This window comes from Schistocerca gregaria, chromosome 8, assembly GCF_023897955.1.
Source record: "Schistocerca gregaria isolate iqSchGreg1 chromosome 8, iqSchGreg1.2, whole genome shotgun sequence".
NCBI classification, from domain to species: domain Eukaryota; kingdom Metazoa; phylum Arthropoda; class Insecta; order Orthoptera; family Acrididae; genus Schistocerca; species Schistocerca gregaria.
The window spans coordinates 460868989-460887920 of NC_064927.1; the positions used below are offsets into that span (position 1 = coordinate 460868989).

Consider the following 18932-nt stretch of genomic DNA (forward strand, 5'->3'; position numbering starts at 1 on the left):
CCCCGCCACTGCCTAAATTTAGCCGACACGGTAGCTCAGTGTGTCTGGGTTTGGTCAGAGGGTTAGCTGCTCTCTGTAAAAAAAAAAAAAAAAAAAAAAAAAAAAAAAAAAAAAAAAAAAAAAAACCTGAGGTAATAGAATAACAACGACCTTATAAGGGTGTCTTACGACGTCCGCCCCGATCAGATTCAACGAACAAATACGAACAAAATGAGATTAAAAAAAAAAAAGATGGTAGAGCGCTTGCCCGCGAAAGGCAAAGGTCCCGAGTTCGAGTCTCGGTCGGGCGCACATTTTTAATCTGCCAGGAAGTTTTGTTTCCCAAAGGTTGCTTTGACTTTTCTACACGCTGAGTCAGTCCTTCCGACGAGCATTTCTTTTTCGATTTCTTCACATTTATCCTGCGGCCAATTGGCCTTCCCAACCCCGCACTTGCTATTCATTTCATTCATAAGAGATTTATCCATCTCTGTAGCTAGTTTGTCGTGAACATTTTTGCGCTTCCTACTTTCGTTGGTCATTTACAATATTCCTTCTGCTACTGAAGGCTTCTTCTGTGTTACTCTTCCTTGTATCTACGTTGCTGTCCAATATTTTCGATTTCCCTTTTTACAGATGTCCACTCCTCTTCAACTCAATTGCCTACTGTGGGACTCTTGGTCGCAGTGAGCACATCATTAGCGAACTTCAAACGCGTCATCTCTCAGTACTTGGGTAGTCCACTTCCATCCACACTTATTTTTGCAGGGGATGACCTAAACCCGTGTCCACTCTTCATCATCAATAAATCATCACCTGAGTCTGTATGTGCTCCTGGGTATGCCCTACGCTTCAGTATCTGATTTCGGAATATTTGTCTGAGCATGATGTACTCCACCTGGCATCTTTCTGTGTCCGTAGATGTTTACCAAGTGTACGTCGTCCTGTTGTGATCCTCGATCATATTATGCTCTATTTCCACCTGAAATCGATTTCTCTTCTGTCACTCCTACTACCAAGCACGTAATCTCCCGCTACCCTCTCTACTTTCCTTCCCCTATAACGGCATTCCAATCCACAATGCTTGTTAGATTTTCTTTTCTATTTGCATACTGAATTACCCATTCAGTATGCTCTTATACTTCATCTATTCCTACATGTTTTGCTTGTAACATGACGAGGTGTACTTGAATTATTTTTGTCGACATTGGGTTGTTGTCAAATCTTATAAGAATGGCCCTATTGCTGAAGGATTCCAAGTAACTTCCTTTCCGCCCTATCTTCTCGTTCATCTACATCTACATCTACATTTATATTCCGCAAGCCACCCAACGGTGTGTGGCGGAGGGCACTTTACGTGCCACTGTCATTACCTTCCTTTTCTGTTCCAGTCGCGTATGGTTCGCGGGAAGAACGACTGTCTGAAAGCCTCCGCGCGCGCTCTAATCTCTCTAATTTTACATTCGTGATCTCCTCTGGAGGTATAGGTAGGGGGAAGCAATATATTCGATACCTCATCCAGAAACGCACCATCTCGAAACCTGGCGAGCAAGCTACACCGCGATGCAGAGCGCCTCTCTTGCAGAGTCTGCCAATTGAGTTTGCTAAACATCTCCGTAACGCTATCACGGTTACCGAATAACCCTGTGACGAAACCCGCCGCTCTTCTTTGGAACTTCTCTATCTCCTTCGTCAACCTGATCTGCTACGGATCCCACACTGATGAGCAATACTCAAGTATAGGTCGAACGAGTGTTTTGTAAGCCACCTCCTTTGTTGATGGACTACATTTTCTAAGGACTCTCCCAGTGAATCTCAACCTGGCACCCACCTTACCAACAATTAATTGTATGTGATCATTCCATTTCAAATCGTTCCGCACGCTACTCCCAGATATTTTACAGAAGTATCTACTACCATATATAGTCATACAATAAAGGATCCTTCTTTCTATGTATTCCCAATACATTACATTTGTCTGTGTTAAGGGTCAGTTGCCACTCCCTGCACCAAGTGCCTATCCGCTGCAGATCTTCCTGCATTTAGCTACAATTTTCTAATGCTACAACTTCTCTGTGTACTACAGCATCATCCGCGAAAAGCTGCATGGAACTTCCGACACTATCTACTAGGTCATTTATATATATATATATATTGTGGAAAGCAATGGTCCCATAACACTCCCCTGTGTCACGCCAGAGGTTACTTTAACATCTGTAGACGTCTCTCCATTGATAACAACGTACTGTGTTCTGTTTGCTAAAAACTCTTCATGCAGCCACACGGCTGGTCTGATATTCCGTAGGCTCTTACTTTGTTTACCAGGCGACAGTGCGGAACTGTATCGAATGCCTTCCGGAATTAGAGGAAAACGGCATCTATCTGGGACCCTGTATCAAATATTTTCTGGGTCTTACGAACAAATAAATCGAGTTGGGTCCCACACGATCGCTGTTTCCTGAATCCATGTTGATTCCTACAGAGTAGATTCTGGGTTTCCAAAAACGACATGATACGCGAGCAAAAAATATGTTCTAAAATTCTACAACAGATCGACGTCAGAGATATAGGTCTATAGTTTTGCGCATCTGCTCAACGACCCTTCTTGAAGACTGGGACTACCTGTGCTCTTTTCCAATCATTTGGAACCTTCCGTTCCTCTAGAGACTTGCGGTACACGGCTGTTAGAAGGGGGGCAAGTTCTCTCGCGTACTCTGTGTAGAATCGAATTGGTATCCCGTCAGGTCCAGTGGACTTTCCTCTGTTGAGTGATTCCAGTTCATAACAAATTGTTCTCCCTTTATACCTTATTCTGTAGCTTTTAATATTGCAATGCATTAGTCTGATCAGAAGTCCTGGTCTTTTTTCCGTTTCACTTCACCGACTCTACTACGTCTAGACTGAGTGTACGCATTTCCCTTCTCAGATTTGCTAGATTCTCTACCACGTTCGAACTTCTCCCATAGAATGTTATCTTGTCACTTATTATTACATCTTTTTCTCATGATCGCCTCCGCCTTGACGGTCCTGGAGATCTGAAAAGAGGACTCATCTGGAATCTTTTGCCACTGGACTGATGATCATGTCACTTTTCAGTTACAAGCCTCATGTCTTGTGGGTAAACCTTACATCTTTAATGGAGAGGTTTTTATTGCCATCTGCATTGTCATGCCACTGATGATTGCTGATTCTTGCACCTTTTAAGGATAGTTTATTATCACACGATCAAGAGAGTCCCCTGAACGCCTGTTTGCTCCTCCATTCTGTTTTCAAGACCGTGGTCAGATAGAGGGTCACTTGTTAAATGCTCACTGGTGATAATTTTTGTTCAAAAATCAAACAGTAACTGGGTACAAGGTGCACCCATGCAACCCGGGACCGAGGATGTTTCCATTACCAATCCAGATGGTACCCGTAGACCACGGATCTACCATTATCAAACTTTCATCTCTCTTTACAAACTGCAAATCACGTTCAACATTCTCAAAATCTATCTCCACCTATTTATACTCTTCTCAGCGTATAACCTGAACTGTGGTTATTAGGGTTGGTTTGTTGTCGATACTGGTGAGAACAATCCTGTCACTGAGGTGTTCACAGAAACTCAATCTCAGCCCCACCTTCTTATCTATGCTGAATCCTGGACCTATCACATTACTTTCTGCTTTAATTGATGTTACCTCATATTTTGATGACCTTAAATCCTCATTTTATATCCATTTCGCTTCGTCGTCACCCCCCCCCCCCCCCATTCCCACCCTCTGCTATAGATAGGCCGAACGTTTGCATTTCCTTTTTCAGATTTTCTAGCTTCCCTACCACGTTCAGACCTGTGCCGTTCCACGCTCCGATTCGTTTCATTGATTATTCAATTTTCTCACGGTCATGTGACCTCTGGGAAGTCCCTCCCAGAGATGTACTTGCGCGACGGTTCTTGAATCTTTGCGAGCGGAGACATTATCATGTTACCTTTTCACTTACAGGCCACAAGTCCTGAAGCTTACATTACATTTCTCTAATGCAGTGGTTTCCATTGCGATCTGCATCCTCCTCGCGTTCATCAGTGCTAATTCTTCCGCCCTTTAGGGACGCTTTCCCAACTCAGGGGCAAGCCCATGACTCGAACATTTGTCCTCACCTGCGCCCTCTTTAACAAAGCCGAATTAGCCGCGCGGTCTAAGGCGTTGCAGTCATGGACTGTGCGGCTGGTCGCGGCGGAGGTTCGAGTCCTCCCTCGGGCTTGGGTGTGTGTGTGTTTGTCCTTAGGATAATTTATGTTAAGTAGTGTGTAAGCTTAGGGACTGATGACCTTAGCAGTTAAGTCCCACATGATTTCACACAGATTTGAACATTTGAACAAAGTCGTTGGCAGAACGAGGGTGAGTGCTTATATTGGAAGAAACTTTGGTTGCTTTTTCCCATGCTTACTTTAGTTTTATGGGACAATATCGAGAGGATTCTGCTCAATATGGCATATCTAAAGCAGCTTATCGACTCTCTTCGTCTCCAAATTGTGGCCATCATCGAGAAACGGTAGAGACAGTGTTATACGGTATTTGTATTATGTCTCCTAAGAGTAACTAATTCTTTCTCGAGTGTGATTGGATTTAACTAGCAAGGTGAGGATGTTATGACCCTCTCTTGTATTTAACATGAGAGATGATCATTAAAATTGAATTTTTGATGTAGACATAATAATAGTGAGACTAATAACATAAACATTAACTCCTTCCAATAGGTCCTGTCTTGGCCATGGTACCGTCCGACCACCATGTCATCCTCTTCCAGTGTCTCCATGGGTTGTGGAGTAGAACAGAATGGGATAGTGCTCCACTTTTTTTGGTATTGTCAGCTTTCGCGATATGGAACCGCAGCCACTCGGGCAAGCAGCTTCTCAGTTGGCATCACGTGGATGAGTGCACCCAGTTTCACGCCTCCCACCAGAGGAATATCCATGGGAGTACCGTGGATCGAATCTGGGTCCTCCACATGAGAGTCCATCGCACTAATCTTTCAGCTGCGGAGGAACGATATTATTGATAACAGTAATAATGATAATAATAGTAATAATTAAAAATTGTAATGATAAGTGTTTCAGACCACTTAAATTCATGAGATGTACAGGATTCTAGAAAACGGCTTGGCTTTATACTATTACAGAGCAAGGGTAACAGTGCTGAGAGAACTGAATCTAGAGAGGAGGTTAGCTGATCAGCGGCAAGGAGGAGCCACAGGGCATGTTTGTGCGGCTATCTGGAAACATACTGGTGGTAATAGAAAGTGTTACCGATTGTGCATTATCCTTTTGGAATATGCTGTTTAATTCCGTGCACATGAACGCTATGACAACAGTGGTTACCGTTCTTGTCATATTCTGAAAAACATTCAGACTCTCTTCAACAAATTTGAATGCAGTCTATAACTGCCCACGGCGTGTTGTGCCGGCTCCACTGTATGTTGAATGGATTTTTAAGTTTTTTTTATATGCCCGACTTCTACTTTCACCACACAAGTCTCCAGGGTTGAGCAGTTATTGCCCGATGACGATACGCAATACTGTTTGTTAAAGCGGAGTTCGTTGTTATTAATTATGTTTTTAGATTTAATTTTATTACTCGTACAGAGACTCAACGTTCCTTTGTTTAACAGCGCGTCGTCAAAATAAGTATGAAACGCTAATGTCTTTGCAATACATAATGTCGACTATTGAGTTAAAGTTCGTGGCTATTTTGCCATTTTAGAGAAGAGAAACCTTAAGCGCTTCTACTTCTATAGTCTCAGTAGCAAATGTTCACTAATGTCAATTTACTTCCTATCTGTGTTCAGTATTTAACACAAATTATATATCAATGTCATTTCAGAGACATTACGTCGGTTCCACACTAACGGAATAACACGTAATTGTCATTTAACATCACTTTTATTAATAATCCTTTTTCTTATGACGTAAATGTTAATGAATGATCACTATCTAGGAGGAAAGAGGGATTGATCCTAATCATGAGATAACAGTTTTTAATGCGCCCGCAATCGTTAATTAAATAAAAGTCACGTTCAAGGATGACACGCGAACAACTTTCGTTACGTCCGTTTTCACGTATCTGTCAAAACTAATCCCGTCGCCCACAATTCAAATTAACACTGACTTTAACCCCTTGTGTCGGAACTTCGAATCGTAGCTATTATGCGAAAGTTTATTCTAGTCCCCGAATTAATTCCTTTCAGATACACACACGACCGAACAGCAGAACGGAACACAAACGACTTGTTTTAACAACCGAAGAACGCAATGACGTTACATTACGACAATGTCCGCCCAATGAACATCTCTTTGACTTTATCTTCTCTACTCTGCTTAATTAAATTATTCCTAATTATTCAGCTACTTAACGAGAACATCTAACAAAAAATTAAATAAATTTATCCCAACGTAAAAGATCGGTTATAAGTCCTATTGACATATCCAATATCTTGCTTCTCCGTGACTTCAGGACATAGATCGTTATGTATCTCGAGAATCACTACTTCCTGAGACCTTTTACCAAATCGTCTAAGGACAAAGCAGCGTCGATGTGACTGTCAGACAGAAGCGAAATCCATCGCTGAACAACAAATAATGCCCCTCAGTGTCCCAGTTGACTCTGTCTTTACACCAAACTAGTTTCTATCGTCTGTGGCATGGTGCCAGTGGCAAAGGACAAATAGAAACTCCCGATCACAACACAGCTTCCATTTATCGATTCCCAGTGCTTAGTGGTCTTCTTGGCACATTGTTGTCTGGGCCCAACGTCTCGTCACACGCTCTCAAGTCACTGCACTAGAACCCACTGTTTGTACGATCTGTCAGTATGATGTTCTGAAGTAACTCATTCCGATGGTTCGAATACTCTCAAAGTCAGAAAGACGCCGATAAAATGCATGCGCACATCCTCCTGACATTCTGTGATGCAGTCTACCACCGAAAATCTCCAGCGGCGTTAGCCAATTACAACAGCCATCACATACCCACACGATTCTTCTTAGATAGGAACCTATTTTTTGTGTCTTGAAAGTACTAAAAGTAAGTTCGCATAAGGAGGAAGCTTCGATCAATATATCAAACAGTATTAAAAATACTGTGCTATGAGTTTGGTAAAGTTTAGTCATTATGACCATGCAAAACTTGAAACACTTCCGACAGTGTGCATTGATCTTGTTTCAGAAAAAATAAATTCTACTTTTATACATTCTGTAACCTGGTGAAGACAGAAAGCGAAAATGGTGCTTCTACAAGAAATCTGATCCATTGAGTTCTCTTGTATGTCGTATGTTTTTTTTCCAGCACTCAGGGCCAAGGTACAGGTTCGCCTGGAATCCTTCTCCACCTACTGGCGAGACACTGCGCAGCTGCTCTCACTTGGTGTTACATACATTTCTCAACTGTTCATTCCACTCGCATTCGAACACATGGTAAGTAATGTTTCTTTTTTTCCTTGTTTGAGGTGTGCTGTATGTAGTGAGAATTTGTCGGTTCTCCCAGCCTGTTTCCTATTTTATCTGGTTCATACTGTCGTTATCTTCGTCGCTCCGAGTGTAACGTAAGTCTCTGCAAGAGTTAGGAACCCACCTCCACGTCTTTCATCTTTGTGGGTTTCTTAGACAGAAAGCGATAGCTCGGAATGGACTGTGATAGGGAGGGAAGTCGCCTGTACCTTTTCTTCGTACTTTCCCAGAACTTACTTAATAGAATTGGGAAACTTCACCTCAAATGCTACTGTACAGGCCTAAGCCTCTTGACTACATATTCTTCGATAGTATAATTACGTTATTTCAACTTAAAATTTCCCGGTTTTTGAGTTACCAATTGTAACAACATTAGATATTCCATTATATTTAATACACACTGTTTTATTTATTACTAAATGTGTTTTGTAGTAAATATAAGCAGTTAAGTCCAAGAAATGGCAGCATTGTGAAGTGGAAAAGTCGCTTGATGACTTCCATTCACATGGTTATTCAGAGGATAAATATCAGCATATCTATATCTAAAAACGTCTTAAAATTTATGAAACAAGTAGGCATAGCGGAGTTTTATCGGTATGTGGAAAGTATATGACACCTGTATATTATAAGGGTCATTTAGAATCAGTTATGAACTATGAGCACACTAAATTAATGTCATCCTGGAAAAACAATGTAACTGGTAAGTGTGAAAACGAAAATCCAAAACACTATAAACTGCCAGGAAGTTAAAGATTCTGTTTGTTTTTCTTAAATCCTACAGCTAGGGACAATCGTTTAAGTAGATGAAATATATACCTCCAAAAATGTAGAAAATATGTCAAAACTGTTTGTAAGTGTGGAGAAGACATCTACTGACAATCGAACACATAGGATTACCAGACCACAAGTCGGAATCTACCAGTTACACAGTGATACAAGAATGTGAAAATGTTATGCGAGCCCTGCAATCCAAAAATTCTTCTTAAATTTACCTACTTTTTCTCACGTTTTTTAATCATTTTGTTTCTTAAATTAATATTTTTTTCCATGATTATATACCAAAACCTATTGAACCAGATCACATTCATCCAACTTCATGATTACTGTAGGAAAAATATTGTAACATAAACTACTTTTAAAAATTTGATGATGTTGTCTTTGGAAACAGTTGAACAGAAACAGAAGAAAACAAATGATTTTTGATAAAGATTTTCTATTTATCAGTAAACTATTTGAGCAAGTAGAACAGAATAAGCTGTCGAAAAAAAGAGTCATTTGACATTAAAGAAATAACATCAAGATTTTTTGATAATTTTAAAGTGTGTTCTGTTGACTGTAAAATTGCCTTTAATAATGGTAATATTAGTAAGATTATTTATATAACAAAAACCCTTAATTCTATGGTACAACTATATAAAAAGAAAACTAACTACAGAAAAGGAGATAAGCTGTATATGGGAACAACAAATCCAAAAATGTTTAATCAAATTAATACAAAATTTACAACATCTGTTAATAATGAACAAACCATTACAGTTTTCTGCAATAAAATCCGAGAAATATAAATATGTGACGAGTCTACTGCTATAGCGAATACTACAATTAGTATTCAAATGTTAGCGATTCCAAGCATTACAGAGATGATAGATAAACTCCAGTGAAAGACTCTGCAAGAGAGATGCTCAGTAGCTCGGTTCAGGCCTTTGTCGAAGGTTCTAGAACATACCTTCACCGAGAAGTCAAGCAGTATATTGCTCCCTCCTACGTATATCTCGCGAAGAAACCATGAGGTATACTGACAGTCTTTCTTTCCACGAACACTACGAGACTGGAATAGAAGGGGGAACCGATAGAGGTACTCAAGGTACCCTTCACCGCGCACCGTCGGGTGGCTTGCGGAGTATGGATGTAGATGTAGATGTAGTAGAGGTAGTAAAATATTAAACCTAGCTGATGTTAAGAAAAAAAGGGTAAAAAGTTCATCACAAGAATTACTGATAACACTAGTTAACAAGTTTAAACTTTCTCTCTACATCTGGTTTGTAAATGGGTAGCTTTACCTAATTTTGGGGCGCTGAATACACTGGTAAAATCAGTTTTCTCTATGATGTCAACATTTCCTAGACACATAGTATAATAAAAAAAGGTAATAGCAAAAATTGACACAATTAAGTCAAACAAAATTACACGTTCAGAAACGTTTGAAATCAATACTGTCTCTTAAGTATATATGTGCATGTGCCAATGAAAGCTCCAAATTAGTTCAGAAGATATTTTCACCTTTAATCGTCTTTGGTTTTTGAAAATTAGAAAAACGTGACGACAGACCTCTTCCTTTGTTTGCTGTTTCATCACTTTCGCTAATAAGATCCTAGCAGTAGTCACGTATCATTGAACGGTTCCAGTTGCCTTGGTAATGGTGTTCTATGGTAAAAATGGCTTGGTGAAAGCGTCACGACGCTCAACCCTTACGGCTCCAAAATTTTCCTGGAAGAAATCAACGTGACAAAGTAAAAAGTGAATTTTAAGCGACGTTCTACACCCCATGTTCTTATAGTTGTCCAGCAGATCATTCAAAAAGGTAACATAGTTTTTGTATTTTCTGTTACCCAAAAAGCCCTTCACAATTGCTTTAAAATAAGACCGAGCAGCTAACTGGATATCTGTGAGTTTGGTATCGAAGGCTAGGTCTTTCAGAAATTTTCTTATTTGACAAGAAGAAGGGACCAGTTGGTAGGACATGTCCTAAGGCATCAAGGGATCACAAATTTAGCACTGGAGGGCAGCGTGGAGGGTAAAAATCGTAGAGGGAGACCAAGAGATATATACACTAAGCAGTTTCAGAAGGATGTAGGTTGCAGTAAGTACTGGGAGCTGAAGAAGCTTGCACAGGATAGAGTAGCATGAAGAGCTGCATCAAACCAGTCTCAGAACTGAAGACCACAACAACAACAACAACATGGCCCAACAAATATACCCTCCTTCAGCTTTTCCTCTTAATTTGGGAAACTTTCCTTTTAAGTGATTGAAGGCCTCACCTCCTTTATCCAGAGCTTTTACGAAGCTCTTGATAAGGCCCAACTTGATGTGAAGGGGCTCAACCAACGGGGTATTGTTCACATTTAGGTTTCCAGGAACATATGACTTCCTTATAGGGCATTACTTGACTGCATAGTGGTTCTTGGAGTCACGGCTGGCCCAAAGGCACAAAAAGCAGCAGTATTTCGTGAATCCAGCCTGTAAACCAGTAAGGAGTGCAGCAACTTTTAAATCACAGGAAAGCTGCCATTCACGATCCTTATATTTGATTGCCTCAAGCAGCAAAGCCATGGTTTCTTAAGTTTGTTTCATGTCTACTGCGTAAGCCAAAGGTGCCGAAGGGAATGCATTGCCATTATGTAGTAGTATTACTTTCAAACTGGTTTTACTGGTGTCAATAAATAGTCGCCACAACTGTGGATTATGTTGTAAACCTACCTCCATCATCAGACCATTGACATCTACATCTACACCTGCATCTACATCCATACTCCACAAGCCACCTGAAGGTGGCACACAATGAATCCTGCATATCGAAATACTGAACGGAGGAAGCACCTCTTGATCTGAAATGGGAAATTTTTGTCCCTGGAACTAGAAGTTTCCGTTGTGGCAGCCTCGACTGCAAGAGTTCAGCTTGTTGTTTCCCGAAAGTCTTAGATCGCGAACCAAATAAAAGATCTGGGGCGAAATGTCACGATACTGAGGGCAGTACTCTTCTATATGTTCAATACTTTCTGATTCACTTGACATGATGTCTGGTTTTGTGGCTTTCAAGTTAGAGGCAAGAACAAGCAACCCCTCATCATGGGGCAAGGGCAAATGCACTGAGATACTTTAGCATACTTTATTTTATGTCTAGTGTTGCTTGAATGTCCCAAAATATTTGTACGACAGAAGTAACAGGCTGAATAATGGTCATTAGGATCACACCACGCCATCGGAACAGCGAATGGAATGGCTCGACGTTTTCCTTTCAACCACTCAGTTAAGGTTGTGGTACAGGTTAGCCAGGGCATATAAGGTGCAACATTTTTATCATGATCACCAATGGGACAATCAAAATACAATTTATATGCCTTCTTAACCAATGATTGGTTTTCTTTGGACTTTTGTAGTGAATTTCCCACACATAACAAAAGTTGTTGGGGTGGTTTGGACAGCAATGAGATTTACGAGTTGCCATTTTACTTAGTGTAAGTTTTAAACATACAAAGTTTGCACTTTCTTTCACAGGAAACATTCACTGAGGTCTCTTTCATACCAACCATTTATTGACGATTTGTAGATCTTCTAGCCCTTCTCTGCAAATCAAAAACAAACATTTAAACATCAAAACTGGAGAGTAAAAAGTCAAATACTCAAAACGAAAAATAAAAAGCCTTTAATAACTAAAAAATGGTGCGTGCTAGATAATTTTGAAATGTGTATTCATTTTTTGCACACCAGAATACATACTAGTTGATGTATCACATCCCATATGCAAACTGGCTGTTCACCATTGTAATTATAATCTATGCTGTCCTAGAACTGTAACAGTTCTATTAACGCATCACACAAATATTATGTTAGGCAAAGGACTGACTGCAGCCGATATTAACAAAAAATTGGAGAAGGAGGTAAATCAAATTACAAAAAGAGTTTACTAACATATTGTGTAACCAATTAGGAAAATACAAAGACGAAGGGTTTACTCTATAAGATATTAAAAACTTTGAATCACTATTACATACCAAAATAACTTGTTAAATTCTGAGAACTACCACTCCTCTTATGTTCCATCTAAATAGGCATGATGTAGATCCACTACACCTCACAAGGTGGCACACCATGTCTAGCAGCTGACCTACTACAAATAGAAATTGCCCAGTTGTTGCTCACACCTCCACTGAAACCTTCCAAGCTTTTATTACATTTGTGTTCATGGACCTTATTGACACAATCTTTGCACTGTTTTGTCATACATTTTTAGTCCAGCGCCTTGCCTGTATCTACAGACGTAACTGTGTCAATCCCATTCAACGATGGATAGAATCTTTTCTGCCAGAAATCGTTAAATGCAGCAACAATGTCATTAGATTGACAAATATCTAAAGTTACTTTCGCTGCCGTCTGCATAGATGTTTCATTGGTTTCCGTTAGGGCAGCATGCAGACGTTCATATTACCTCATTTGACAGGTGGCAGTGGGAGATCTAACATAGCACACAATATGTGGACTGCTTTTCTTGAATATGCAATACACTTCAGGGCACAAGCAACGCAAAAATAAACTTCGCTGTATTTTGTGCATGTAACTGGATATTTCACTGTACATTTTGTTACTTTAAACACTTGGCATTCCATTGTAAGTTTGCTGGATAGGACTCTTCGTCCTCACTCTTCGTCCTCACACGCAATTTTTGAACTTTTCACTATTGCAGTATTTACAGTTAGCAACAAGCAAAAGCATTTCTGTAGACTCGGACTTACTAATTAAAATATAATCGTTATTTCACTGTTAACAACATGTTGTTGATTTTCGGTCAGATGTTCCAACTTGCGTTTTGAAGCATTGCCTGGCAAACTTTTAAGCCTAACCTCACTTCTCTGCAGCATAACAATCCCCTCACGGATACGATTTCCAGCAGCATGTTTGTGTTGTTTACTTTAAAATATAAGGCTGCAATTAAACTTCTTCGTCTTGGTCATTTTGGGACGAAACATTGAAATACGCAATAACTACAAAAAGTTAACAACAAGAAAGTGCACGAAAAATGAGAGAAAAGTGAAGAAATCTACTTGTATCGACAGAAAGATCGACAGAAAGATCCCTCCACATAGTACTGTTGATATGCTCAAGACATTACACAAACGAGTTGCTATGGAAGCAATGGTACCAAATTGAATAAAGAAAAATTATAGGCAAGATTTTGTGTCTAAGAGCTAGGCATTCACACACCACATCTGCTTTAGAAAGGCATGTAAAAATGATATGATGGCGCTCATACATAAAGTACATATCTTTAGCATCAGAAACAATAGCAGAATTTTATTCAATAAAAAAATCCAATTTTGTACACTCCCAACGTAAAGATCCTATTAATGATCACTGAGTAGTAAATAAACTTTCCTTGAAAATGTCACATACTTCATGGGCTACTCTTGTTTGATGAGAATGTTCCATTTTAATAGTGTCGATACCAACTATAAGAGCTACAATCTTATTTTCAATCACATTTTGGTCTGAACCTTCTGGCATTACGTTGTATTTAAGTATCTTTTATGAAACGGATATTTCTTTTGGCATAAAATTTATTTCACTGTCATTAAAAATTGCATTAAAATTTTGTTATCAGACTTTTGAAAGACAAGGTAACAAAAAATTACTCACAGGTAAAATACATTTAAATTTAGTCAACCTTCATGCTTACTAAAAATAACAATATTATAACTATCTAACACTTCATTAATAAAATCCTACATAATATCAGTATCATAATTAAAATGTACATAAATAGTTTAAAAGCTGTAAGAATAAATAGCGAGCTCATTAACTTAGTCTGTCTTTCATTTTGCAAATACCACAGATTTTTTAAATTTCTTCTTTCTTTTCTTGAACCAGGCATATAAATAATTCTGATATTTCCATCCAACATCTCATGCTGAGGAAGGCTTTTACATACGAGGATAACAATCCCACTTCTTAACAATGATTGCTATAGTTAATTTTCATGTATCTGTTTAATAATTTTCTTCACATATTTTTGTACTTTGTAACAGACTTGGATACTTGAATTGGTAAAAATCATACAGTCATGAACGTGTTTAATATGCAGCAACAGTATTTAAGTTTTAATAAAGGATAAAAACTGCAAACTGCTGGCATAAATTTTATAGCATTGGTCTTGTTTCGACACTGATTAAGGGTATCTTTGTCAAAATAACTGTAGTTAACTACAAAGTTTTTTAGTTCATGTAGGTGAATCAGAAACATCTGAAAAACTTTCAGTAGCATAAGACATACTAAAAACAGAACAGTTGTTAATTACTTATCTACACATTGCATAGAAAGATAATAAAACTGACAGAATGAGATTTTCACTCTGCACCTGAAATGAAACTTCCTGGCAGCTTACAACTCTGTGCCAGACCGAGACTCGAACTCGGGACCATTGCATTTATCGGGCAAGTGCTCAACCATCTGAGCTGCTCGAGCATGACTCACAACTCGTCCCGACAGCTTCAGTGCTGCCAGTACCTCGTCTCATCAGAATGTATCAGAACCGTATCAAATGAGGTGCTCAAATCAAATAAACAAAAATTAGTTTGTGAACATTAAATGATCAAGCATAACAAGCCGCTATGACTGACATCAGACTGAAAGGTTTGTCAACTGATTATATCTTTTCGTGGAAACAGTGCTGTGCGCCATATATGGGTTGCGAAAAATTAAAGTGCTACAGATTTCTTTATAAATTAATGTAGTTATAATAATTGACCAACTTTAACAAGAAGTATAAAAATGCGTTCTAAGTGATATTTATAGGACTTGCTGAAAGCTGAAGCAGAGGTTGATATGCACCATTCATTTGGGGTAGATAACATTAAAGTGCTCAAATCAATTAGAATTAACATAGTAGGATAAATAATTACTTGGTCATTAACAGAATTAGGAATTAAAATAAGAGCTTAGAATCTGGTCAACATACAAAATTACTTTCATTACTTTCGATTCATAAAACGATGTACCTGTTCAAAGAACCCTCAATGTAATAGGAAATAGCTTACATGACTTTAAAAAAGGTACTTATGAACGAAAAAGTACTGATCTCATTCAATTACTTGATAGTAGTGAAACAAAACCGCTTTGAATTTAATGGATTAAATATAACAACAACCTGAGGCGTCACAATGAGCAATCCCTTAATAGGCATCTTTATTAATTCCCTAAAGACTTTTCAGTATTTATGCAGCTTGTAATCTTGGTATTCAGTCATGTTCTATGTATGCAGATGATGTACTGGTTGTTTGCATTGGACATGATAATGGAAGTGATCATTTATTTAAGATTTGTAACAAAATCAATGAAAAAATTATCACCAGCAAACTAGAGAACGAGAAAGATCAGCTTAATTAATTGAATCTCACTTGAACTGCGATTAACGATAAGACCTCTTTCGATGTGTTTCGAAGAAACTAGGACAGATCATATGTTGCCCTCTGGCTCAAAACAGCTCCAAATTCACAAACAGCCTTTTTCCATTCAGCCTTTCATAGGGCTGTTGCAACGCTTTTATTTCTCAAAAGACGTAAGGTTAACATGAATTTCATGAAAATTGTAGCAAGTAGTTATGAAAGTGAATCTTGCAAACTCACTACTTCACGGAGAATTGCTAATAATGACATTAATGGAGGCCAAATGTTTTCCTCTGTGCCGTACGTAGTAACCTTTTGCTAAAGAATTCATTATCTATTAGATGAAAGGTAACGATGCAAAGTTTCTGTTTCCACTATTAATAGTTACTGGAAGATCTCATTCACAATTTGATATCTTCCATTACCCCTAGGCATAATTCAGGAGTCTATGAAATAAACTATGATACTGATTCAGTTTATTACACAGGACAAAACGGAAGGGCCGTCAGTGTCAGATGAAATTAGCATTTGTAAGAAACACAGGCTGCTAATGTGCATAATTAATCTTATCAATTAAAGACATTAAGTCTGAAAATGAGCCAGTGATCATATTTTTGGCCCTTTATTTTACATAACCGGCCTGATCACGCAAACTTTTACACTTCACTATTATCGGTTTCGGCTACTGCCATCTTCAGATCATAAAATATTCTAATGTAATATCAACATGAAACTAAACATGAAGGTACATAGTAAGTAAGAGAACTTACCACGTACCTACATGTTTAATTTGACGTTGATATTACATCAGAATAATTTATGATCTGAAGACGGCGGTATCCAAAACCGATAATAGTGAAGTGTAAAAGAATCTACATCTACGTCTACATCCGTACTCCGCAAGCCACCTGACGGTGTGTGGCGGAGGGTACCCTGAGTACCTCTATCGGTTCTCCCTTCTATTCCAGTCTCGTATTGTACGTGGAAAGAAGGATTGTCGGTATGCTTCTGTGTGGGCTCTAATCTCTCTGATTTTATCCTCATGGTCTCTTCGCGAGATATACGTAGGAGGGAGCAATATACTGCTTGACTCTTCGGTGAAGGTATGTTCTCGAAACTTTAACAAAAGCCCGTACCGAGCTACTGAGCGTCTCTCCTGCAGAGTCTTCCACTGGAGTTTATCTATCATCTCCGTAACGCTTTCGCAATTACTAAATGATCCTGTAACGAAGCGCGCTGCTCTCCGTTGGATCTTCTCTATCTCTTCTATCAACCCTACCTGGTGCGGATCCCACACTGCTGAGCAGTATTCAAGCATTGGGCGAACAAGCGTACTGTAACCTACTTCCTTTGTTGTCGGATTGCATTTCCTTAGGATTCTTCCAACGAATCTCAGTCTGGCATCTGCTTTACCGACGATCAACTTCATATGATCATTCCATTTTAAATCACTCCTAATGCGTACTCCCAGATAATTTAAGGAATTAACTGCTTCCAGTTGCTGACCTGCTATTTTGTAGCTAAATGATAAGGGACCTATCTTTCTATGTATTCGCATCACATTACACTTCGCTACATTGAGATTCAATTGCCATTCCGTGCACCATGCGTCAATTCGCTGCAGATCCTCCTGCATTTCAGTACAATTTTCCATTGTTGCAACCTTTCGATACACCACAGCATCATCTGCAAAAAGCCTCAGTGAACTTCCGATGTCATCCACCAGGTCATTTATGTATATTGTGAATAGAAACGGTCCTATGACACTCCCCTGCGGCACACCTGAAATCACTCTTACTTCGGAAGACTTCTCTCCATTGAGAATGACGTGCTGCGTTCTGTTATCTAGGAACTCCTCAATCCAATCACACAATTGATCTGATAGTCCGTATGCTCTTACTTTGTTCATTAAACGACTGTGGGGAACTGTGTCAAACGCCTTGCGGAAGTCAAGAAACACGGCATCTACCTGTGAACCCGTGTCTAAGGCCCTCTGAGTCTCGTGGACGAATAGCGCGAGCTCGGTTTCACACGATCGTCTTTTTCGAAACCCATGCTGATTCCTACAGAGTAGATTTCTAGTCTCCAGAAAAGACATTATACTCGAACATAATACGTGTTCCAAAATTCTACAACTGATCGACGTTAGAGATATAGGTCTATAGTTCTGCACATCTGTTCGACGTCCCTTCTTGAGAACGGGGATGACCTGTGCCCTTTTCCAATCCTTTGGAACGCTTCGCTCTTCTAGAGACCTACGGTACACCGCTGCAAGAAGGGGGGCAAGTTCCTTCGCGTACTCTGTGTAAAATCGAACTGGTATATCATCAGGACCAGCGGCCTTTCCTCTTTTGAGCGATTTTAATTGTTTCTCTATCCCTCTGTCGTCTACTTCGATATCTACCATTTTGTCAACTGTGCGACAATCTAGAGAAGGAAGCACAGTGCAGTCTTCCTCTGTGAAACAGCTTTGGAAGAAGACATTTAGTAATTCGGCCTTTAGTCTGTCATCCTCTGTTTCAGTACCATTTTGGTCACAGAGTGTCTGGACATTTTGTTTTGATCCACCTACCGCTTTGACATAGGACCAAAATTTCTTAGGATTTTCTGCCAAGTCAGTACATAGAACTTTACTTTCGAATTCATTGAAAGCCTCTCGCATAGCCCTCCTCACACTACATTTCGCTTCGCGTAATTTTTGTTTGTCTGTAAGGCTTCAGCTATGTTTATGTTTGCTGTGAAGTTCCCATTGCTCCCGTAGCAGTTCTCTAATTCGGTTGTTGTTCCACGGTGGCTCTTTTTCATCTCTTACGATCTTGCTTGGCACATACTCATCTAACGCATATTGTACCATGGTTTTGAACTTTGTCCACTGATCCTCAACACTATCTGCACTTGAGACAAAACTTTTGTGTTGAGCCGTCAGAATGCGTGATCAAGGCGGACCTGTAAAATAAAATGTCATAATTAGTCCATTGCGCACCATTCACTTAATACAGGACACAAACCTAAGGTACCTGATGTAGTTACTGTTATCGATAAGGAAAAGAGTGGTTATAGACTAAACAAACCTGAAAAGCTGGAAATTTCTAAGAATGTGTATGGTAATGATGTTCTCATAGCTTTCAACGAACAGCTGTAACTTTGGAATAAAAGCTTCTTTAACGGCGTCAAACTGCTATTCGCAACTTTTTACATACTGTCGTTCTTTGGATGAAGATCTTTACACACAGTTGTCAGATTTCGTTTTCATCCTCTTTTAATTGTTTCTGCAGTGTTACACAGCTGTTATTCCTACTACGAAAATTTTGTTTA

The 18932-nt window shown here is 39.2% G+C and overlaps 1 protein-coding gene across 1 annotated transcript in view; it reads left to right on the forward strand.

Moving 5' to 3' along the window:
* Positions 1–18932, forward strand: part of LOC126285244 (uncharacterized) — a 181272-nt gene that overhangs the window by 84049 nt on the left and 78291 nt on the right. The window contains exon 3 of the mRNA XM_049984541.1: positions 7301–7428. Coding sequence (XP_049840498.1) covers positions 7301–7428 — 128 coding nt within the window. The remainder of the gene's footprint in view (positions 1–7300; positions 7429–18932) is intronic.